This window comes from Nannizzia gypsea, genomic scaffold, assembly GCF_000150975.2.
Source record: "Nannizzia gypsea CBS 118893 supercont1.4 genomic scaffold, whole genome shotgun sequence".
NCBI lineage: Eukaryota > Fungi > Ascomycota > Eurotiomycetes > Onygenales > Arthrodermataceae > Nannizzia > Nannizzia gypsea.
In genome coordinates this window covers 1716455-1738809 of record NW_003345198.1, presented here as the reverse complement: position 1 = coordinate 1738809, position 22355 = coordinate 1716455, and the positions used below count along the sequence as shown (strand labels likewise).

General features: G+C 47.9%; 10 protein-coding genes and 1 non-coding gene across 11 annotated transcripts; 6 read left to right on the top strand and 5 right to left on the bottom strand.

Annotated features, from left to right (window-relative positions):
• Positions 1 to 1625: 1625 nt before the first annotated feature.
• MGYG_05327 (extracellular elastinolytic metalloproteinase) lies at positions 1626 to 3968 on the bottom strand (the record flags this gene model as incomplete). The annotated part of the gene is made up of 6 exons (XM_003172692.1): positions 1626 to 1651; positions 1745 to 1923; positions 2029 to 2446; positions 2503 to 3053; positions 3122 to 3513; positions 3606 to 3968. The coding sequence occupies 6 exons, from the start codon at positions 3966 to 3968 to the stop codon at positions 1626 to 1628; spliced, it is 1929 nt and encodes a 642-aa protein (XP_003172740.1).
• A 997-nt stretch (positions 3969 to 4965) lies between these two features.
• MGYG_05325 (hypothetical protein) lies at positions 4966 to 5961 on the bottom strand (the record flags this gene model as incomplete). Its single annotated transcript, XM_003172691.1, has 1 exon — positions 4966 to 5961. The coding sequence occupies one exon, from the start codon at positions 5959 to 5961 to the stop codon at positions 4966 to 4968; it is 996 nt and encodes a 331-aa protein (XP_003172739.1).
• Positions 5962 to 8302: 2341 nt separating this feature from the next.
• On the top strand, positions 8303 to 9802 carry MGYG_05324 (phosphotransferase enzyme family protein; the record flags this gene model as incomplete). Its single annotated transcript, XM_003172690.1, has 4 exons — positions 8303 to 8402; positions 8479 to 8814; positions 8870 to 9113; positions 9166 to 9802. The coding sequence occupies 4 exons, from the start codon at positions 8303 to 8305 to the stop codon at positions 9800 to 9802; spliced, it is 1317 nt and encodes a 438-aa protein (XP_003172738.1).
• A 280-nt stretch (positions 9803 to 10082) lies between these two features.
• On the bottom strand, positions 10083 to 11210 carry MGYG_05323 (hypothetical protein; the record flags this gene model as incomplete). The annotated part of the gene is made up of 1 exon (XM_003172689.1): positions 10083 to 11210. The coding sequence occupies one exon, from the start codon at positions 11208 to 11210 to the stop codon at positions 10083 to 10085; it is 1128 nt and encodes a 375-aa protein (XP_003172737.1).
• Positions 11211 to 11915: 705 nt separating this feature from the next.
• Positions 11916 to 13324, bottom strand: MGYG_05322 (hypothetical protein; the record flags this gene model as incomplete). The annotated part of the gene is made up of 2 exons (XM_003172688.1): positions 11916 to 12822; positions 12912 to 13324. 2 exons carry the CDS (start codon positions 13322 to 13324, stop codon positions 11916 to 11918), a joined length of 1320 nt encoding a protein of 439 aa, XP_003172736.1.
• A 427-nt stretch (positions 13325 to 13751) lies between these two features.
• MGYG_05321 (hypothetical protein) lies at positions 13752 to 14135 on the top strand (the record flags this gene model as incomplete). Its single annotated transcript, XM_003172687.1, has 3 exons — positions 13752 to 13786; positions 13867 to 14010; positions 14078 to 14135. 3 exons carry the CDS (start codon positions 13752 to 13754, stop codon positions 14133 to 14135), a joined length of 237 nt encoding a protein of 78 aa, XP_003172735.1.
• Positions 14136 to 14638: 503 nt separating this feature from the next.
• MGYG_05320 (hypothetical protein) lies at positions 14639 to 15231 on the top strand (the record flags this gene model as incomplete). The annotated part of the gene is made up of 2 exons (XM_003172686.1): positions 14639 to 14976; positions 15027 to 15231. 2 exons carry the CDS (start codon positions 14639 to 14641, stop codon positions 15229 to 15231), a joined length of 543 nt encoding a protein of 180 aa, XP_003172734.1.
• A 525-nt stretch (positions 15232 to 15756) lies between these two features.
• On the bottom strand, positions 15757 to 15870 carry MGYG_10013. The gene has a single exon (XR_001951133.1). It is a non-coding gene; the product is annotated as a 5S ribosomal RNA (ribosomal RNA).
• A 360-nt stretch (positions 15871 to 16230) lies between these two features.
• On the top strand, positions 16231 to 16771 carry MGYG_05319 (hypothetical protein; the record flags this gene model as incomplete). Its single annotated transcript, XM_003172685.1, has 3 exons — positions 16231 to 16362; positions 16437 to 16633; positions 16693 to 16771. 3 exons carry the CDS (start codon positions 16231 to 16233, stop codon positions 16769 to 16771), a joined length of 408 nt encoding a protein of 135 aa, XP_003172733.1.
• A 658-nt stretch (positions 16772 to 17429) lies between these two features.
• On the top strand, positions 17430 to 19265 carry MGYG_05318 (deoxyribodipyrimidine photo-lyase; the record flags this gene model as incomplete). Its single annotated transcript, XM_003172684.1, has 2 exons — positions 17430 to 18655; positions 18722 to 19265. 2 exons carry the CDS (start codon positions 17430 to 17432, stop codon positions 19263 to 19265), a joined length of 1770 nt encoding a protein of 589 aa, XP_003172732.1.
• A 998-nt stretch (positions 19266 to 20263) lies between these two features.
• Positions 20264 to 22299, top strand: MGYG_05317 (hypothetical protein; the record flags this gene model as incomplete). The annotated part of the gene is made up of 2 exons (XM_003172683.1): positions 20264 to 20396; positions 20453 to 22299. The coding sequence occupies 2 exons, from the start codon at positions 20264 to 20266 to the stop codon at positions 22297 to 22299; spliced, it is 1980 nt and encodes a 659-aa protein (XP_003172731.1).
• Between the last annotated feature and the right edge of the window lie 56 nt (positions 22300 to 22355).

Here is a 22355-nt window from a genome sequence, read left to right as displayed (position 1 = left end):
TCACCGGTTGATGGATGAAATATTTTCCTGTGAGGTCCCCTTGGGTATTGGAGTCCTTCCACAGCGAACTGGTCTCTGGGGACAGCTTTTTGACGTCAACCACCTTGCGTCTCCATCCCAGTGACTTGCCCAGCCACTAGCTATAAAGTGATTGGTGGGCGAAGGATTTAAACGAGCTGCCTCCACATAGGAACAGGCAACCCCAACACGCTGCAGTATGCGCTGTTAATTGTCAAAATGCAGGCATGATACACAAGCAAGTATGTACTCCGGGCTGGGGATGGAGCTGGCATGGGAAAACTCTTCACTTCTCATGACTTCTTTTGCTCTTGCGCCGTAATCCTGCGGGTAGGATGGAGCCATGCTACACATTCAAAACTGTTGCCTTGACAATTTTTACATGGAGTACTCCGTACCAACTTGGCCATGTATGTAGAAGCGGTCTTTGCTGTGACGTCAAGAGCAGACTCAATATGATAACACAATTGAGTCAACCCCTCCTCATTTCAAGAGACGGGAATGACGGCCCCCTGCCAGTTCCACCAATTGTCACTATATTTACGGCCGGAGTTAAGAACCTATATTCCGGTCGTGCCGTCTGTACTCTGCCAAGGGCGACTAGTTATCGAAATGTAACGGAAGGGCGAGATAAATTTTAATGGAGGAAATTATGAAGACGTAAACTTCATTCCGTGTACGGAGTAAACCGCGGCGTCGCCAAAGGTGCTAATTCAGGTCGTGGTCTTTAGATACAGTGTATATAGCCATTTCAGAGAGGTTTTGGACTGAATTTTACTACCTAATTAGGGTCTCTATATAGTAGTTACTTACTGTATAAATATTGATGGAAGTGCCTATGTTCGAGATTGTTAGACGCCGTCTTGTCTCACCAAAGCGTCGCCGTTACTAATGAGTGAAATTCATACTCAACATAGTATGGCCGAAGAACTTGCAACAGATAATCTGTCCAGTCGTTCTGCCGGCTCCAAACGTATAGCAATTATCGCCAATATTTCCCTCCTTTACCATAATATTTTGGTGTCTGAAGTCACTATAGGTGAATCCCCTCGAACAACATTCCAGTCAAAAATCTCCTAATGTGACGTTTGGGTAGGTTGGCTACATACCTAGGTAGGCATCAATAATCGTGCTGAATTCTTCTTTCAATGAAAACGGTCCTATTTAACTTACTAAAAATTAGAATACGTTCAATTTGCCTCAGAAGTAGACAATAACCAACCCAACCTTTGTTGCGAAAGTTTGACAAAATCGGACCTGTCACTGGCCCATAATCAGCATAGCCAATGTTAGGACCCTTGGCCAATGTCACGAAGCTCTTGAAAATAGCCCTTGAGTTGGTTGGAAATAAGTGCTTTCGTTGTCGTCGTGAGAATCCCAGATGGTATCTAACGTCTGGCCCTCGACAAAGCCCATTAATAGATACGTTTCGAAGTAACTCCCATAATCAAGGAGATCTCGGCCTATTGGGCCATAAGTGTAATTAATATGCGAGAAGCTTCGCCATCGGGATATTTGAATTCTGGGCGACAAAGCATATTTTTGGCTTCCTGGATATTGACGTACGATATAAAAATAATAGTGAAGAGATTATGAAGACGTAAAATTCATTCCATATGTGCGGAGTATTTATCTTGGAAAAATATGTACATTTGAAGGTCAAAAGGGCTTGTCAAAAACCAGTTGAAACACCTGCCTCTACCCCTTTCTTTCTTACACTACTTACATTCCTTTGGAACCTCGTTGCTGCCAGTGCGGTTCTTTGGATCGTACTTAGCGCCGACACCGAGACCACGCTTGGCGAATCCCTTCCAGATCTCACACTTGTTGGCTCCCTTGGTGAGGTTCTTGTCGGCGTCGAGGATGGCATCACGAGCCTGGACGAAGTTAGGGTTGCAGGGTTGGCTAAAATTAAAGATGTTAGTTATATGAAACATGACACGGAACGAACCAGGGGGGCAAGTTTGAAATCGAGGACGGGGGAGGGGGGAGGGGGGAATTCTCAAACACATACATGGCCATGCGTCCATGACAATCTTCATGGCAAGGTACTTTCCGTCTTTTGGAACGCCGTTCTCGAAGACTGGGACTGGGCCGTCGTTCTTGCCGTGCTTGTCAATGAGGTTCCAGAGGACTTCGTAGAGCATGCTGCACCAGACGGTACCTATAGCGTGGACCTCGTTGAGCTTGTTGTTGGAGGTGTAGACAAGAGGGTTGACGCTCATGTCAGTGGAGTATGGGTACATGCGAACGCCCTTGGGGCTGTTGTTTACCCATCCTCCCTTAACGTAGTTGGTCTTGCGAGTGTCCTTGGGCTTTAGGCGGATGGCAGTGGCGTAGAAGTCACCCCATCCTTCTCCCATACCGCCGGATTCAATGGCGTTCAAGCATCGAGAGTTGGCAGGGCCACCGCAGAGACGGTTGGAGACTATGAGCAGCGTTAGCCTGGCAAAGGGATACCTGGGTGCATTTTATATAACTTACGACCGTGGGTGTACTCGTGGATGACGGTTCCAGCCTCGAAGGAAGCATCACGGGGTGGGTTAGCGCGGGTCCAGATGTAGGCGCGCATGCGGCCGGGCTGGCCGTCAGGGGGAGTAGCGAAGTTGGCGTTATTGGTGCCAGAGCCATCCTGGGCGTTCAAGATAACGTAGTCGCCGCCCTTACCACCTTGGCCACGGTTGTTAACCTGGAAGTTTCCAGCCTTTTCGGTAAATCCAAGCATGTAGTACAGGTCGTGGCAGACGTTGGAGGTATAGAAGAGCTGGGTAACGGAGGCATCAATGTAGGTCTTGGGTGGGTCCATATTGGCTGAGTATGGGTATTCAAACTTCAAGTTCTTGGGGCTTGGTCGGTAGTTGTTCTCATAGTCATTGCCTCCATCTGGGTTGTACTGAGCAATGGCGTTGTTGCCTCGGGTGGCAGTGAAGTTGTTCTGTCCATCGGCGAGCCAGGTCAGGGGGGAAGTCTTCAAGTTCCAGGGGTTGTTGAGGATTTCACGGTTGCCCTCAGTTGGGTCAGCAAGGCCCCATTTGCTAGGAAGAAGTTAGCTTAGTGTTGATGTATTTGAAAATAGGGGGAGAATAGTAAAGGGTATGCGTACTAGACCTGGAAGGTGGCGTGGGCAACGTAGTCGACTACGTTGTGAACCTTTGCGGATTCCTTTGCATCCATGTAGGAGAGGAGCCAGTTGTCACCAATATCGGTTTCAACTCTCCAGGTCAAAGCCAAAGAACCGTCCTCCTTAGCCATGTAGCAGAGTTTAGCAGTAGGGTCAGAAAGAGCACCGGAGGTACCCTTGAACATAACCTTGTGCTCGCTCATGTCCTGAACGGTGGCGCCATCAGCTTTGATTGGGAGCTTAAGAGCCTTGCGAACTCCGTGAAGAGCCTGCATTGGGTCCATGAAGTCTCGCTTGACCATGGGGTTGGAAGAGGGAGCTGGGCCGGTGTAGAAAGAGTTTCCGTGGGAGAGGACTTTGCCATCTTTGCCAATCTAGTATGAACGGATGGTAAGCTTCGGGCCGGAAGCAGCATGAAGGAGATTGAAGAAGCTGCGTGATAATGGAAAATGGATTTATAACTTACGTTGACGTTGAAGTCGGAGTTGTCGATATCAATTCCGTGCATGGTCTGGCGGAAACGGACGTGGCCAATACCGGAGTCGCCAACGTAGTGGTCATCAACAAGGCGGAACTCCATGTTTGGCATGGTCTGCTTGACCAGCTCAGTAGCAACCTCGAGGTAGGTGCCCTGGCGGAAAGAAGCAATGCTGGGCTGCTTCATCATCTCATCGTTTCCAGTGTAGCTGGATCGGTGGGCCATGCGGAACTCATTCAGATCGACAGTACCGGCTCGACCAGCGAGACTGGTGGTTGTCGAGGGCTGGGGGTGTGCGAGCACATGGAGAGGCAGGCTGAGAAGCCCGGCGGCAAGCAAGAGGCCGTGCATGTTGATCAAAAGAGTATATATAAAAGGGGGATCCGTGGGCTTGAGAATCTCCTCCTCTAGAATTCACACTCCTTGGGTATCATCCCATGGGAAAGGGGATCAGCTGGATTTTATATATGTTGATCTCCCTTGATCGTCTCCCATGCTTTGATCATCTCCACGTCCCCGAAAGTCGCATGGTATCCCGAGGCAGATTGGGGGGGGGGTTGAAGGGGCCCGAAGATACTCCTGAAGGATAGGCTCCCATTCCACTTCATAGTCTGGAGTCTGGGGCAGCGCGCCGCATGTTTCCGGCCGAACATAACCCATGTTGGCTTCAAGCACCATGGTTCATGCAGATCTTTCCACGGACAGACGAGGATTAAGGATCAGGGTGAGGGTTCTGAATCCAAGATGTCGTATTTCGGGATATCAGGCCGGTGATAGCCATGGCAAGGGTCTGTATCATATACTAATACTATGACCGTGCCCCACTTCAGAAATCGTGGGGTTAGTAGTTATCCCGTTGCAAATAGTTAGATAGTTAAAATATAAACAGCTGCAAGAGGTATTGGTGGACTTGTCGGTGGATTCAATATGGGGAGACACGTTGGTGAGCCTGTTCCCCGGACAAGGGGCAGTCCAGCGGCTAGAAAACATCTTTATGTTTCGGCAAATCTTCAAATCTTCCCGCAGCCTTCACCAAAGTAACTACCAGTGTAAGTTTACGGGGGTTGAAGCAGTGGCTGACACGGTGTGGCTAAACAATATATCATATCCTGGATTTGGTATCTCCATAAATATACTGCTCGGACTTAAGTACAGTGCTTACCCCCCTAGACGCCCCCAGGCGTAAAAAGGAAAACAAGCATATTTTGACCTCTGCTAAACATGCTGTCAGCTGATTTGGAACCGGGGCTCCTAAGTATACATCTAGGCAATGGACAGGATAGCACTCCGCACAGAGTATAAAATTCACTCACCTGGGGGATACTCAGGGAGATGTTCCGGAAAAGCCCTACAAATAGGGTTGAAGCACTTTCTGTGTATGGTCCCAGACCTTTTCCCGCGCCGTCTCGCGGAGTGTATTCATGGCCTTTGCATTTGGTGTACAGTCACACTTATAGTTGACCAGAAACAGGCCGTTTTCCTCCTTCTCTAGAGTGTTTACGCCTGGTGTCCCCTGCCATGGAACACCACGACCGCCATAGGCTGCACTGGTACACTGGAACAGGTGTCTCCCTCCCGATTCTTCATCACTGAAAGCGAATAGTCCAAGAAGAGGCTCCAGGATATGCCTGACAACCCAGGCCATGATTGAGTTGGGATCCCATCCTCTCCTCGCATTCCCCGTATTGACAAATCCAGGCCAGGAATGAATGAAGGTGACGTTGGGATTGGCTTGGGCGAGCTTCTCCCAGCCTATGCTGTTCATTGTCCCGTACTGCATCTGGGCCTTGACGCTGCCAAAGTTGCCCGGCCGCTTGAGGTCCAGGTCATCCAGGTCGATGCTCGTCTTCTCAAGGCCCCCGGACAGGACACTGACGACCCGGGGTGCCTCGGCCTTGTTTAGCAGAGGGAGGAGGTGGAGAGCAAAGAGTATGCGGGAGTAGTACTCCAGGCTCTGGGAGGTTTCTATGCCCTCTGCCGTCTCCTGGCGTCCGCCGAAGGGGGCGTATCCCGCTGTAAGGAACAGTAGATCAACACGAGGCTCCCTGCTCTTGATAACGTCACATATTCGCTTCGTCTCTGCCAGTAGAGAGATCTCGCCTTCAGCCCAGACAATCTCAGCCCTTGGGTTGATGGCCTGCAGCTCTTGGATGAAGGTTATCATGCGCTCCTCAGAGCTCTTGCGGCCGATCAAATAGATCCTCATGCATGTCCCAGTGCTGACCAGGGCTTTGATGGTGAGTTTTCCGATGCCTGAAGTGCCTCCGGCGAAGACAGCGACCTGCAGTGCCGTCGACTCGCTGATGCGGGCGTTGGACGCCTGAATCTCTTTGTACAGAACCATCGTCCGTCTCAGTAGTTAATTAGTTATTATCGAACAGTTAGACGCCTTAACTCTGCCCATGGAGTTTTCGGCATCGACATCACGGCCAACATCTTTTTTTATGACCCTGTATCTCCCCAGGCTGCAACCGACGTACGTCAACTGCGACTAACTCGTTGACTTGGTTGCCTGGCCTGTCCTCACCAGCCACATCCACATCCTGCCAAACAAGCAAAGTTGACGCGAGTTTAGCGCCTGCAGCCATACCCCTGACAGCACAGGAACCTTTGCACAGGGGAACGCAAGGCGACGTGAACGCAGAAGCGAGACTCTGGGCTGTTGATCTTCTGCTCCCTCTTGACTCGAGTCGAGATGTTGGTTGGTTGGTGTCTGTTGAAAGCGGGAGCCGCAAGGATGGCAGCCCCTGAAGATGAAACTCTCTCGAACATGCCTGAGATGAAGAACAAGAAGAAGTGAAGACAACAAACACTTGGCTGCGAGTGTCAGTGTCAGCGTCAGTCTCGGTTCCGGTGTGATGGATGGCCTGAGATGATTCCGCGTGCTGGTTCCGGCTGCATAGTTTTACTACCAAGCATAGGAATGCCTGCAAGCTGATATATCGACTCTATATCACTGGACAGTTCCACCGAAATGGAACTCTCTCTCTTTGTTCTAATTAAAGACTTGCCGATCGAAACAAGCCCGAGGAGCCTTTTGACAGGCCGATAAGAGCTGCCATCCCGAGAAGATGGGATGGGTTACATATCAGGAGCGGGTTGGTGATCAGCCCGTCATCTCCCTGGCTCCATCTCAGCCGGCACGAGGGCTATACGTGAGCAGACTTATCGGCTTCGACACATGGAAGACACGTCTGTAATTAGTATTGCAGGTCGTGAAGGCTGGGATTTGACTGATGATCCCTCTTAGGCTCTCGCAAGGGTGATGCATATCAGCGCCTATAGCACTGAGAATCTCGGCTCTAAATCCCCTTCAGCGAACGACAGAGTCCGGCTTATACGTTCAATAACAACCCCACGCTTTCGTTTTCTATCTATCGATGTTTATGATTAAGAGAAACTCCAAGTAGGGCATAAATATGAGGGCAACAGCGGCCGTGACGTCGATAACCAGTCTGATATAGACTGAGCAAACAGGCACAAACAAGCCTAGGGAAAAGCAATAACTATGCCTAGATCAAAATATCCAATCAACGAAATGGCATGACAAACAGATTCATCGATATCATACGAGACCCGCGTCCAAGCAGCAGAGGCTCGGGGGTGTGTCCCATCTAGGCCATCTCCCGTCCTGCAAGACTGAGTTTCTTCCCCAATCCCAGGGCGACAGCGCTTGATTGCATATGTATTCAACCTTCAACTCTATCTTTTGATAGCTAGGAGCTTGCCCACTGCCACGAGCCAGGGATAGTAACTATCTTATAGCTCTCTTAAAAGATGCGGTGATGTTCGGTGGATTTTTTGCCTTGGCCAGAGTCCTTCATTACATGCAGTAGCCGAGATGGTCGCATTGTCATGATACCTTCGTAGAGATGACATCTCTCGTCTCTATTCAAAGAGAACTAAAGAGCTCTCCCATATATATGTCATTTGCGATTCCGAATACGAGTAACTACTGAAAGGTCATAGCAACGAGCTTTAAACCATGTTTACGGGTGGCATTTGGCCGTACTTTATCCAGGACACCGGCGTGCTTCTTAGCAATGCTTGTTCCTACTAGAGTAACTTGGCCTAAGACCCATTACAGTTGCTAGACGGGATTTCTTAATATATATTACAGTATCGCTTTGGCTGATCCCCATACGAAATCAACCTCGATGTCAGAAAAATTATTGATTCTAAAAGGTGATTCATTATCAACATCTGTCGTGTCGCTCGTAATGAAACCTCACGGTCTGGACGGCCGCTCAAGCCTCGCCCAATTCTGCTTAAGAAAACAACCAGCATGGACCAAGTCAGCCGATTCCCTGGATCGAGTGTGTTGTGAGCTTATCGTTACCAACTTTTCGATATGAGTATCTTCCAGCAGAGACAATAGACAGCGCGTTTACCTCGCATGCTGTGCTGGCCTCCACACGAAAAGCCTTCACCAGTTCCTCTCCTTCAGTTGCCCAGACACGGTCTCAGACAACGGTCAATCACCAAGAAAACCAGATTCATGACTCCATTTTTAAATATACTCAGGGAGATGGCTTTGGGACGAAGATCTTCAGCTGTCCGCTCGCTATGTGAAGTTCAATGTTGGAGCACTTCGCCAGGTGGCAGCGGACTCCGTAGGCTCCTGTTCATGTACGGATATCACGAAGCTGACGGAAGGCAACTTCAACAAAGTCCTGCTTCTCACAATGGATGATGGAAAGGAAGTCATTGCAAAGATACCAAATCCCAATGCTGGACGTGCTCACTTTCTCACATTCAGCGAGGTCGCAACAATGGACTTTGTGAGTACCTTTCTCGACTCGACTTTAGCAGAAGGGAACGTGGGGAGAAAAGAGACGTCCAACTCATTACATTAATATAGGCCAGGAATTATTTACATATACCAGCACCAAAGTGTATTCGTGGTGCTCGGATGCCAGCAAAAGCAGGGTCGGCGCGGAATATATCATCATGGGGAAAACTCCTGGAGCTCAGCTCTCCACGTTCTTGGACAACATGGATGTTGTCCAAAAGTCGAAAATTGTGGAAAACATCGTGTTGTTTGAAAAATCTCTTGCGTTGAACCCATTCCCTGCATACGGTAGCTTGTACTATTCCGATAGTGATACCACGAGAGAAAAATTTACTGTTGGTGCTACCAATTACCGGAAATACTTTGATGACGGAAGAGGTTCATTAGCCTTGGATCGAGGTCTCTGTAGGTTTATTAACGGATTGGATCTATTTTCTTTCATCTTACTAACACCAGACAGGGTTTTCGACTGAAGACTACGTTGCTGCCAATGCAAAATGGGAGCGTGAATCAATTATTTCCCTGGGCCCTTCTCCAAGGCTACAGGGAGTATTCAATGGACCGAATATATACCAGCCATCTAAGGCTGCAAAGCTTCATGCCTTGGATCTGTACCTGTCCATATCAAAATACCCTTTCCCAACAATAAAGATACCCATAAAGGTGTACTATGGCACCCTGATCTCCACACCGACAATACCTTCGTTGATCCGCACGATCCAACCAAGATAACATGCTTGATTGACTGGCAAGCAGCTCATATCGCGCCCCTTTTTCTACAAGCGCGTCGACCGGCATTCTTGGACTTCGATGGTCCCATTCCGGAAAGGCTCAAATTTCTTTCCCCGAAAACTTTGACGATTTACAATCGGAGGAGAAAATTTATGCAAAGAAGCTCCGTGATGAGCAAGCATTATATGTTCTCTATGAGATTGAATTACTGCGGCAGTGCAGAGCCGCAGGGTCCGCATTACATGGTCGTGACACCTTGGTGAGTCGGCTGATGGGCCTTGCTGGGTCTCTTTTTACCGATGGAGAGCCAGTAGTCCTCGGCTACCTAATGCAAGCAGTTGACAGGTGGGGTGAAATAGTGGGAGTGGATGCTGCTGGGGAGCCACTTGTTCCTTGTCCTATTGATGTCACAGACACGGAGAGAGCTAAGCAAAGGGCAGACCAGCAGAAATGGGAAGGAGTCGAATTGATGGATGAAATTTTTCAGTATTTGGGTGCCTATAGTGGACGGGATGGTTTTGTGAGTCCTGATGATTATGAGGTGAAGATGCAGCATGTTATAACGTCGCAGGAAGCATTCCTGCAGAGTATGGCTGGATCAGATGAAGGTAAAACAGAGCAATGGCGCAAGGATGGCCCTCTCCTCTTTCCTAAATTTTGACAGAGTCACTTGAGCAGAATTGATGCATATTCTACGTACACGTCTGGTTTTTCAAGAACTATATATAAAAAAGAAAGTAGCAAAAGGCAACCATGACGGCAGTCATCTGCTCTTCTGATATTCACCCAGAGCTACCATGTATTAGGGACATTTTATGTAAGTATATAACGTAAGGCCAAATTTTTATTTAGAGGTTACCTAGGTAGTTAACTAGTTAGCGGCTCAGCGGATGGAACGAACTGGATGAATATCAATGTATCAATAAAGCAACGGCTCATTCTCACTTTTCACCATGCCTAGGATATATAATAACACTTCCTGGTGGAAGCTCATCGATCATCTTGAGTTTCCTTTTCCTCTCCTGTGGCGATGGTGATGACGTCCACCAAAGCTCTCTCAAATTGTCTCTAAGGACACCCCTAGGTACCGGTCCTCCCAGCAACTGATTGCATCCCTTGACCTTACTTGTCAGCCTTGTAAGCGGTGTTCCCATTGTTACTCCCATTTCAACCTCTTCCCAAAAGCAGTTGGGGATTATCTCCACGGCCACCTTGAAGACGGACTTGAACCAGTTGTTCTCGCAAAGGCGATCATCGGGATCATATGGGTTATCGGAATCATATTGGTCAGTAGGCAGGTCCCCCTCAGCTAACTCCATGACAACAAGTAGGAATGGTGCATCATCGCGCCAAAAGGACGAATCAATAGTCGGAAGAGGGTCGGCAAATACAGAGTCAACGGCCTCTGGGCAAGTGGACAGAAATAGGCTGTAATCCATGCCAATCGGGACCTCTTTCTCAAGCTTCATCTTCTTATACCACTCCCGTAGGGTATCCTCAATGGCACCATCAAGCTCGTTATCCTCAATCCAATGAAGAGTAAACAGCTTTCGCCCTATTGCAATATCTTCATACTCATGGCCCTTATAGCGCTTTACCTCCTCGTCAAATGCCAAATTTAGAATCCGCTGGAGTCGAGCTTTGAAATCAACCCACCTAGCTTCATTGTCGTATAAGACTGTACGGAAGGCAACAAATCCCCAGGGATGGTCACGATTAGGGAATTTTCTTCGGTATTCCTCGAGGAAACGCGGTGCTTTATATGGGGGTATAGAGCTGCCGCGCTCTTCCTGTAGCTTCTTCTCATGTATCTGCGCCGTGTATTTGCACATCTCACGCATACCCTCCTTTCCAAGCACATCCTCAAAGCCCTCAAAGAGCCTAACAAATTCATCCTTTGATACTTCTGATAAAAGTGTGCGATAACCGCTAGGATCGGCGAAGCGAGCCCAATTCCATCCCTCAGGCCAGTAAGAGCTTGAAGCGTCTGAGTATGGTACATCATCACCATCGCCATCAGTATCAGAGCATTTTTTGCTATCTGGCTGCTGGGTTGCGTCCGAGGACATGTTGTTGGTATCTCCTGGCTTAAAACTGAATAATCTGTATGTTTGTTCCGTTTAAACAAACGTTGGAGGTATAGGTATATAAGAAAAGTGATTTTTTGTTGGTAAGAAATACTAGATACTTGAATAACTAGTTAGTTACTCCGTGCCTACTAGGCAACAGGCCTATGCTTCGTATCTGGCGTGGACTTTTGTTGGATCTAAATTTTATCAAACAAGGTTTAATTAATATCTAGTTACCCACTCAGTTAACTATCGGTGGATTTCCGACTCTTTTATATCGTCCGAAGGGGCAAGTTAAAGTCAACTGTAACTGTTGGTGAAGGCGTGTCTAAGACAACTCCACCCACTAGGAAGTACTCCGTAAGAGCAGGGCTGTAAATATATATTAAGGTAAAAAAGAATCATCTACATATGGATTCATGTTGGAGGTGTAGATGCAAAGTGGTTTTTCCGGCTAGAGTTATATGGAAATATTCCAGCCTTTATCTCCTGCATCTATCCCCAGTAACGTTAAATTTTCCGAGGTATACTTAAGTGCACTTAGATGTTAATATTAGCGCTCCTTAAAGGCCTGATAAGACCGCTGCTAGTTATATATCCGTAGTTGTTAAAGACTAGCTTTGTTTAGAGGCGAAGGACGCCTACATTCTCGTTTAACCAGCAGGGCATATTCGATAGTTATTCAAAGCACGTTAGGATAATTAGTTATCGCATTGGGCCACTTCTTCCACTCTGGGCTTTATCTGTAAAAGACATAGGACTGGGAGACGCCGTTGATGTGAGTTTAAAACCATGTCCGTACAGCTTTTCATATTCGGAAGCATGTGTATCCTCTGCCCCATCGTTAGGAGCGCGCGGTATATTGCCTCGCGAAGGGAGGTCCTGATGATTCTCAGTGTTTCGGACGCCGTAACTAGCCATGTCTCTTGATAACTGTTTAACCGTGTCGTTGTCGAGGTAGCCTCCAACCTGCCTCGATCTCCATCCAAGACCGCGATTTTTACCGTGGATGACTTTTCCGTTTGTCGAAACCATGAACTGCACAGCGTCTCCGGTAGCATAGTTGTCGATTTTGCTAACATTTTCTTGCAAGTTCTGGCCTGCCCTGGAACAGATGTCCATGCACTGGCGGGTGGTCTCCCACTCATCGTGCAGCCTTGCAAGATCCGCTATGTCCTCCTCAGACGTCATCGATGCCTTTGATTTTGCCAATAACCGGTTCGTTAGATCACGCATATGCTTCTCCAGCTTTGCAGAGGTAAGAAGAAGGTTATTCTTGCAATCCGCCAAGCAATTATTGGTGGCACTTTCAGATAAGGAATCTGTTTCAAGTAGCTCAGAAGGTCTACCATCACGGTTAGACGAGACTTGAATCTGGTCGATAGTGGTGGACAGCTGGGCGCAGATTTGGAGACATTTTTCCGTGCTCAGCCGCTCCTCTTTTATCAGCTGTACCTCTAGAGTATCCGAGTCGGACTCTGCCACCGTTTGCCCAAAAAAGAGCTCAAGCTTTTCGTCGATACTTTCAAGACGATCCTCGAGGTTAGTTTGAGCACCCTTGATAAGGTCTCTGTAGCCATCGAGGCGTTCGGCAGTGGCGGAGGATTGGCGGCTAGTCAGGCAACTCATTAACCAAAGGTTCATCTGGAATAGTTATTGCTAACTATAATATTAACTACATAGACATAAGCGGAGACTCACAGGCTGGCGTCGGTAAGCGCAATGTTGATGGTTAACTTATACCCAGCCAGCTGTCGCCGGAAGCCATCTATGTCTTCTCCCAGGTACCTCAGCCTGGCCCAGTCTCGGAAGCTCGTCCGCCCGCCACCGGCCCGCTGCGAGCACTTTATCAGTTCTTGTTCGAACTCTTCGCAGGACCTGCCGCATCGTAGTAAGGGGAGCTTGAGCGTCGAGAGGCCGAAGTCGCCGGTTTCAACTCTCTCTGCGAGCGGGCCTAACACTCCACTCAGGGCCTCGAGCTCCTCCAAAAGTTCGCTGACGCGGCTGGAGTGAGACTTAAAACTCTGCACTGTTTCGAAGAGCGTGACACTGGCCTTGAAGGCAAACGTAGACAGAGCCAGCAGCCCGGAAGCCAGGCTTATAAGGTCAGACATCGTTTCAGTCGCTTTGAAGGAACATGAGTGTCTACGAAGTAGTTAACTAATGGGGAGGGGCTTGGGATGCGGTTCGGGTTTATAACATCTTGCGTTAACGCCCTAGCTTGTACATTAGTTACCCACTGGCGCCAGCTACATAGTTAACTAGTTAGTCAGTTAACGGACAGACAGCAGTGGAATACTAGGGAGTTAGCTATATAGGCAGGGGACTGGGGGATAAGGAGGCGGCTGGCAGTTGCGCCCTCGGGTGAATCCGGGTGACTTCAGGTACATCCAGGTACATCCAGACGGCGCGGGGACGGGAAAAAGCGGCGACGACGCTCTCCTCGATAGAGTAAGAGGTTTGATCAGGTGAGCAGGCGTCGATCACGCGTCACGCGCTCGGACGCGAGTTGATCAATCAGCAGTCAACAACACATTAACAATGCAGACAGGTTACAGTCAGGGCTCCCTGAGGGTGTGACCTCACTTCCGTTGCTGCAGCCGCTCGCATCTCAGCGATGTAGTTATGCATTGTTCAGCCTTGTCTAACCGTGCAGGAGGCTCGCCACGAAGCAGCCCCGCGCGCCCGGGCGACGGAGACATAAAGAGCCCATTGCCCGGGCTCCTCTTCATCTGCTGAATCTTTCCCTCACCAGCACTCGCCAACTAAACTGGCTTTACTACTACTACAGACGATCTAGGTAGCCTCAGCTGGAATCATCCAGCCATGTCCAATTCTACCAACACCCCTCTTTCTAATATCTATAGTGGGCAAGCCCCAGCTCTTTACCCGACCTGGAACCCATTTAACCAAGATATTCAGTGAGTCTTTCTCTCTAAGTCGTATCAGCTAACATAATACGGTCTTTGAGCGGCATCCCCCCTATATATATATATATATATATATATATATATATATAGAGTAAGACGATGATGGTATCAACATTGATACCATGACTTCCCACCTGGTCACTTATGGAGGCAGTCGGTTGAACTGTGAAATGTCCTGCTCAGAAAAGCGTCAAAGAAATCATCGCAAGGGACAATGAGGCTAGCGCAAGAAGTCGGGGGCTGAAGGCAGGGGGAAATCAAGACTGAAGGTCTAGAAGGACATGGCAAACCGCTTTTCTGGGCAATATTTTATACATAGTGGTACTATGCGCGCTTATATAGCCTTTGCAATCAAAATTGCAGAATCTCCGCCTGTCCCGCCGCATAAACATCTGTTTGCGAGCGACAAGAAGCCTACCCCCGCGTATAACTGCTGAGCGGTTACCGTTTTTTATTTCTTGATGTGTGGTGTTACTGGGTGGATGGTGGTACTGATATATGGGGGTTAGGGTGGACGGGAAAGACGGAGGACTAGGTGATAGACAGCATCATCACATCCTAGGCCTCGGAAATTCTTATGGTTTTGTGCAGCACGTCACCGATGTACCTGGACACGATAGTCTGGCGAACCTGGGCGAGTCTAGCACTCTACAAGAGGATACTATACCCATGGATCTTGATATACCCTCTTCACATCTCATTGACGATCACAACGGCCAGCAAGATACAAAGATGCAAGATGCGGACATATGGGATGCGGACTTGAGGGATATATGTATGCCCGATATAGACATGCACGAGAATGTCGCTTCTGAAGCTTCCGTAGAGGCAACATGGTAAGTAGACCAAGATATACTCTTCTTTCATAGTCGCTAATTTTCCATAGCATTGCGTCTTCCCTCCACAACATTCAAAACAGTGTCCAGGAGATTCAAAGCGGCGCTCAGAGGACCCACAAGTGGGCTCTGGAGGCTAAAAACGGTGTCCAGGAAATTTCAAACAGATTGGATAAGCTTGAAAATATCTCCCAGGAGAACCGGAGCAGCATTTACAACTTCCAAATATTGATTGGATCTTCAAAATCCTACTAGAACCATTCTAGAATCAAACATTGGGGAATACGCAACACGGTATACGGCCTGATAACTACCTATATAAGTAACCGGGGCAGACGCAAGCGCTAAAACAAGCGAATCTTTTCTGGAAGCAGAAGAAACGCTCGCATTAGTATACCTGGAAAGTCCTTTCTCCTAGAGCCTATTCGACCGGAGTGCCCTTATTTACGCTGGCAAGACCACCATGTGCCCTTCCATATGCTTCCAATGGCATGATGTCTACTTTCTCTTCGCTTGGTCCCTTGAGAGGAATTAGAGGCTTTGTTTTTGAGATACTTTCTCATCTTTTCTTTGTCATCTGCGTTATATGTCTTGATTTGATGATGGTTATATCGCGAATAAAATTTGGTATAGCAGTATTTCACCAGAGGAATTTTCGGAGAACAGCCCTTTGCATATTTGAGGTAACGAGCAAGCATAATTGTTGGTGAGAGAGGATGGATTCATAAGAATGTAGAAAATGAATGGGCAACAAAAAAGCAAAAATGGGTGATCAAAAGCATACAGACAGTCGGGATTCGCTGGTGGTCACCCACCCAACTACTAACCGACCGGCAAGTGGCTTAAGTACAGCTGAGCGGACGGGAAGCTCTGTTTTCCACTTCCTGTGGTCGTATGTACTGGACTCTGAATTGACAGTGTTGATATACAAAGCATAAAGAGATAACTGGGGTATACTTGGAGGATCATAGAATTGATCAGTAATCACTGGATAAGTATGAGACCTGCATATACGGGGTAGACATAAATATGCAATGCTGAAGTATGACAAAGGGAGATCCTGGAAGGACAGGGACAAGGGCCTCCTATAACCAACCTGTTATATTACCTGGTTAATAATGAACTAGCCGGATACCCCGCGTATATATATCGCTTGGGTAGTTAGTTACAGTTGGATGGACTTGTATCGACTTCAACCAGCAGCTTCACACTCCTAGATTCGACCCGTCGCACACCTTTATACAAACAAAAAGGATGGTTGACCTTACACGACGCGGCATCTGTATGTGTCAGGGCGTCGTCTACGAGGTAGAGGGCAAGCCAGAGAAGACGATGGCCTGCTACTGTAAGCATTGCAAGCTTAATGCCGGGGGTGCCTTTCAAATAGTAAGTCTGTAGGAGAGGAGCTATTGGTGGTATCTTGACATGTCGTCGGGCCAGACTAACATTCTTTCCAACAGGTAGCCTCCTTCAACAAGGAGCAAGTAAAGGTAGTCTCTGGCGAAAATCTCATTGGCACCTGGACCCTCAAGGATACCACCACTGGCAACGACAAGCACAAACGCTTCTGTACTCGCTGTGGGTGCACCCTTTGGACTGTCCCAATGATGTTCGGCGGCGACAAGTTCATGGTGAGAACGTCCTTATTAGAGAATGGGTAAGTGTCTAGATATTCCCCCCATCAGAGGTGGGCCTGATATCTGACAAATTCTTAAGGCTCGAGGACTATAAGCCTGAAGGGGAAATCTTTACTGCCGGAAGGCCTGCATACATCGAGGCCATCAGAGGAATCTAGGTTCCAAGTTGCTCTATGGCTGGAAGACGCCCAAAGACGCGTTTCCATGTGTAGCAAATGAGTATTTCTTCATTGGTATGATTACCCATGCGTACTGGATGGGCCTTCTTTATCGATTCATCGGATGGAAAATGGGTATCATCATCGATTTCGCTTCTTTGCATGTTATAGCAAACCCTTGAGTATATAACAAATATCGCCTAGCTGAAGAAACCAGCAATAGAAGTGCTTCAACTGTCCATATTTGCCACAATAGAACCTTCAACACTCGGTCAAGTAGCTAATTAGTTGAACGAAGCGTTTGATAGCAAGTCTTAACTAGCAGATTGGCTCTTTTGTGGCCAATCTCGTCGAATTATTGTCACCCAGAACGCTTTTAACTAAAAGAGCCCACTTCAGCCTTCATCTCGCTAATTTCACTAGTATGCAAGCCTGCCCCCGTCTCTGTGTCAATATTTCGACCGAAGTCTTTCTGTTGTGTGCAGCTGAAAGAGGGAAGCGACGTTAAACTTGCAGGACGCGCCAGTGACGTCACCACAGAAAATATTTAAATAACCAACAACGACGACAACAACAACTTGAGATGTACCTGTCAACAACATCTCATTCGCGCACATTAACACGGACAATCACACTTGCAGCTCGATATAATTTCATCATGCCAGCAAAGAAACGCAAAGGATCCGAGGCATTCGCTTCCGAAGGGTCACGTCAAAACAGCGCGTCTTCTCACACGACGTCACGTTCGCAGTCAGACCTAAGGCAACCGCACCCCAACGCACAACAAACGGAAGATTTCGGTATTATCTTACGCGACTTCTATCCCCCAGAAATAAGCAATGCACGCTGCCATGCGTATAATGAAGGCATACTGGAGCGCCCCATTGAAGCACTGCAACGGGCATACAGGGAGACAGCACAGCAATGCAAGGACATCCAACCGGGCAGAGCCGTAGTGCATTGGTTTAAACAAGACCTTCGCCTTCAGGACAATCGCTCGCTACACAGGGCATACAGTCTCGCTCGCAGTCACAACATTCCTCTTATCTGTTTATATATATTCTCGCCAGAGGACCTAACTGCACACCTCTGCAGCCGGCCTCGAGTTGACCTCATGTTGCGGACGCTGGCCACTCTGAAATCAGAATTGGCCAAGAAAGATATCCCATTATACATGGAATCACAAGAGAAAAGAAAGGAGATTCCCAGTCGTATAGTTGAGCTATGTAAGAAATGGGGTGCAAAGCATATTTTTGCCAATTTAGAGTACGAGGTGGATGAGCTGCGTCGTGAAGCGAGGCTTGTTCGACTCTGTGCTGAACAAGCCATTAAGTTTGCTACAGAGGATGATACTTGTGTCGTGGATCCTGGAGCATTGGCTACACAACAAGGCAAACAATATGCGGTATATACTCCCTGGTATCGGTCTTGGGTGGCCTATCTCAAACAGCACCCAGAGAATTTAGACCTGGTCGACGCCCCAGGTGCCAATGCGGGTGATGCACGGAAAGATTTTAAAGACCTATTTGATAGTGATGTTCCCAAAGCCCCGGACCAAATGAAGCTATCTGAAACGGAACAACAACGATTCAGGGATATGTATCCCGAGGGGGAACACGAAGCAATGCAAAGGCTTCGAAAATTTCTATCGGAAAAGGGAAGACAGTATCACGATAAACGGGACTTTATGTCTAGCCAGTCTACCTCTGTCCTGAGCCCGTATTTCAGCTGTGGTGCCCTAAGTGCTAGAACTGCAGTTCGCATTGCCAAGGATACTAATAGCAATGAGCTCGCCGGAAAGAATGCTGGGTACACTACATGGATCAGCGAAGTGGCCTGGCGAGACTTCTACAAACATGTGTTGGTCCACTGGCCGTTTATATGGTAAGCAATCCCCCCTCATTGAACGATGTAGCCATACGAACTCGTAATAACGATTAGTACCACTAGTATGAACAAGTGCTTCAAGCCGGAATTCACCGATTTAGAATGGGAATATGACTTAACCCAGTTCGACGCATGGTGTGAAGGGAGAACAGGATTTCCCATCGTTGATGCCGCAATGCGACAACTCAAGCACTGTGCCTGGATGCACAACCGCACGCGAATGATAGTATCATCATTCCTTTCTAAGGACTTACTTATCGACTGGCGACGTGGGGAACAGTTTTTCATGCTACACCTTATCGACGGAGATTTCGCGTCAAACAACGGCGGCTGGGGGTTTGGTTCGAGCACAGGAGTAGACCCCCAGCCGTATTTCCGCATTTTCAATCCATTGCGTCAAAGCGAGAGGTTTGATCCAGACGGTGACTACATCCGGCATTGGGTACCGGAGCTGCGAGATGTTGAGGGCTCTGCTATTCATGATCCTTACGGGCGAGGTGCTCAAAAGATAGCAGAGAAGAATGGGTACCCGAAGCCGATCGTGAATCACTCAGAGAGTAGAGGGAAAGCATTAGAAAGATACAAGAAAGCTGCCCACGGTGCTTAGCACCTTGGCATGACTGAACTAGTTGCCTTTTTGGGACATGGCGATGGAAGCAAAAATTTCACGTGATAGCTATAAGGTTTACGTCCGGTCCGCTCCGAAAGTCTCCAAATGTCTTGGCGAAGCTTCGCTCATTACGCTTTAAGCTATGAAGATCGACAAGACTTACTATAGCTTATACATACAGCACGAACTATAGTCAGCTTCAGCCAGAGAGTCGGTAAATGAATGTCTGATGGGGCCATATGTATCAGAATCCAACCCGGGCTTGTGGTATCCAAACACCTGCGCTGTTTGTATACTCGGAGTTTGCATTACTCATCAAAATACTGCATCAAGGACTCGGAGTATTTTTCCCCACAAGAAGAACAGCTGCTTCCACGAATGATAAGCCATGGAAGCTCCGAACACCAGCTGCAGTAGCATTATACCCAAATTACTTCATCTAAGTCGGAGTATGGTTTATTAAGCGCGAAAGCAACAGTTATTCGGCCCCATTACAACATTGGCAATCTACCTTTGGCAACTTACTCCGTCAAAACATCATGAACCGATAATTGGCCTTGGAATTATCGCCTCGTTTTGGCGTATACGCCAAACTCGGAGCCAGTAGTATTTCTGCGTTGGCTGTTATCTCTGAGTTGTTATACGGAGTAAATTGGGGGCTGGAGCCCCAAGCTTAGTGGGATTTCGAAAGACACATGCGTTGAGGAAAGATATGAACCTCCCTCCCAGCTTGGGTTTAATTTCCCATACGCGATCGATATCTGTTAGTTAATTTGGTTGCAGGTTGTGTTTGAAGCAGTGTATTGCTTACTACAGCGCTGACACAGACCATCAACTGACATGCTCATTTCAAATTCGAGAGATGAATTATTAGAACGACCTTATAGACTCAAATCTATAAAGAGGAGGCCCTCGGACGACTTCAAACCTAGGAAAACCAGACTCGCAAACATCTCAGTCCCCGCCATTTGGTATATTCCACCGAGATAACCATCATGCGTTTCACTCCCTCAAATCTGCTGTCTTTGTTGGCAGTGGGTGCCCTCTTCCAACCTGTTGTTGTCCCTAGGGCAATTACTACTGGACTTATCAACCGAAGCGATGACTCCAGCTTAACAAAGTGTGATGGTATTTAATTCCCAAATCTCATTACACACTCCTAAGCCTTGAACTAATATGTATAGTTACTCTCGGTTGTGTGGGGCATGAGACCATCAAGGCCACCGATTTAGAATATCATACTGGTATCCCGGCCCTTCTAGAGAAAAGGGGAAGAGCGCCCAACAGGAATGGCCCTAATAAGCCAGGGAGACCAGCAACGACCAACAAACCAAATACCGGTCCTACCACGACTCCAAAGTCAAGCACCACGACAAAATCACCTGCTGTTTCGACCACCAAGCCAACGAAAACTTCGTCAACGACTTTAACAGCGAAGCCAACTACTAGCTCCAAGGTACACTCGACGACCAGCTCAAAAGCTGTCTCCAGCACTCGGGCAAGTTCATCTGCAACTTCTTCCCGGTCAACGTCAAAGCCAACATCAACTGCCAAGCCAACGACACTTTCAACGACAACACTGAGCTCGAAGTCATCTACGCAGTCAAGTTCAAGCTCAAGCTCCCAGTCCACAACTAGCTCAAGAGAAAGTTCAGCCACAACTTCAGAGGAACAGTTCACCACCCGCTCAGAGACACCATCCACAACAGATTCAGCTCGCACGACTGAACCTACATCTAAGGTCGAGTCAACTACCAGCTCCGATGAACATACTGCAACTAAAACAAGCTCTACAGCTGTTCCCACATCGTCGGAGAAAGAGACAACTACTAGCTCCGAATCTACTACGAAAGAGTCATCCTATACCCCTGTACCTACATCCTTGGAGACAGAGTCAACTAGCAGCTCCGATGAACACACTACAACGGAAACAAGCTCTACAGCCGTTCCCACATCGTCGGAGAAAGAGTCAATCACCAGCTCATCTACTACGAAAGAGTCATCCTATACTACTGTACCTACATCCTCGGAGACAGAGTCAACTAGCAGCTCAGATGAATACTCAACGACAGAATCAGCTTCAACACCCGTATCTACATCTGATGCTAAACCAACCACTAGCTCAGATAATCATTCCACAACAAAATCTGCTTCGACACCCGTACCTACAGAGACAGAATCGCGTACCAGTTCTGAGGCAGACTCAACCACAGACTCAGCCCAAGAGCCAACACCAACGTCTGAACCGGGCCTAAGTCATGGAAGGGGTAACGAGAAGAACACCAGCATCTTGACATGGGAAGAGTATATGGAAGATGGTGCAAAAGTAATCAATCGATTGAAAGATGCATTAAAAAACAAGAAACCAGATGTGTCGGCGGTTGACATTGAACCTCGTTACAAGGTTGAACATGCCCATCAAGTTATCGGAAAAGTGGTCAAGAACAAACCAAACGTCAAGTGGGACTTTTGGAAAGCGACGAGGCTAGACCAGAGTGCAGAATATGACCGTACCGTTGTGAAAATACACCCCGCAGATAATAACGACCAGCAAAAGCCCCAGCAAGATTCCAATGATCCCAATAAGGATGTTATTTCCGACAATTATTACAACAAAGCCCAAAAGACTATGGTTGTCGCCTGGAGCGATGTCAATATTGACAATACACAACCGGAGGATACTCAACTGCGGTGGTCTGATGTAACGTTTGAAGGATGGAAAGAGCACGCTGGGGATGATGCGAAGAACCTTCGTTGGATTGTACGGAACAACATAATTAACCAGGGGACTATTGCAACAATCCGGGAAGCTCTTCGCCGCACAGGACGTAACACTGACAAGCGAGCTGAGTTCGCGCCCGATCCCAACGACAACACAATGAATGAAGCTTTCACAGCATTAGCCGGGACCCCAAATGTTAAGGGGGTATTTCATATGCTAGCAGATCACCACAATGAGTTGGGTGGGCTTACGATCAAGAAAATATATGCATTCGGTGCAAACATGCTTTTGCTGGGTCTAGGACGATGAAAAAACTGCAGGCCAGTTAGATTGACCTCAGGCCTAGAGTTACAATTTTTCGTGAG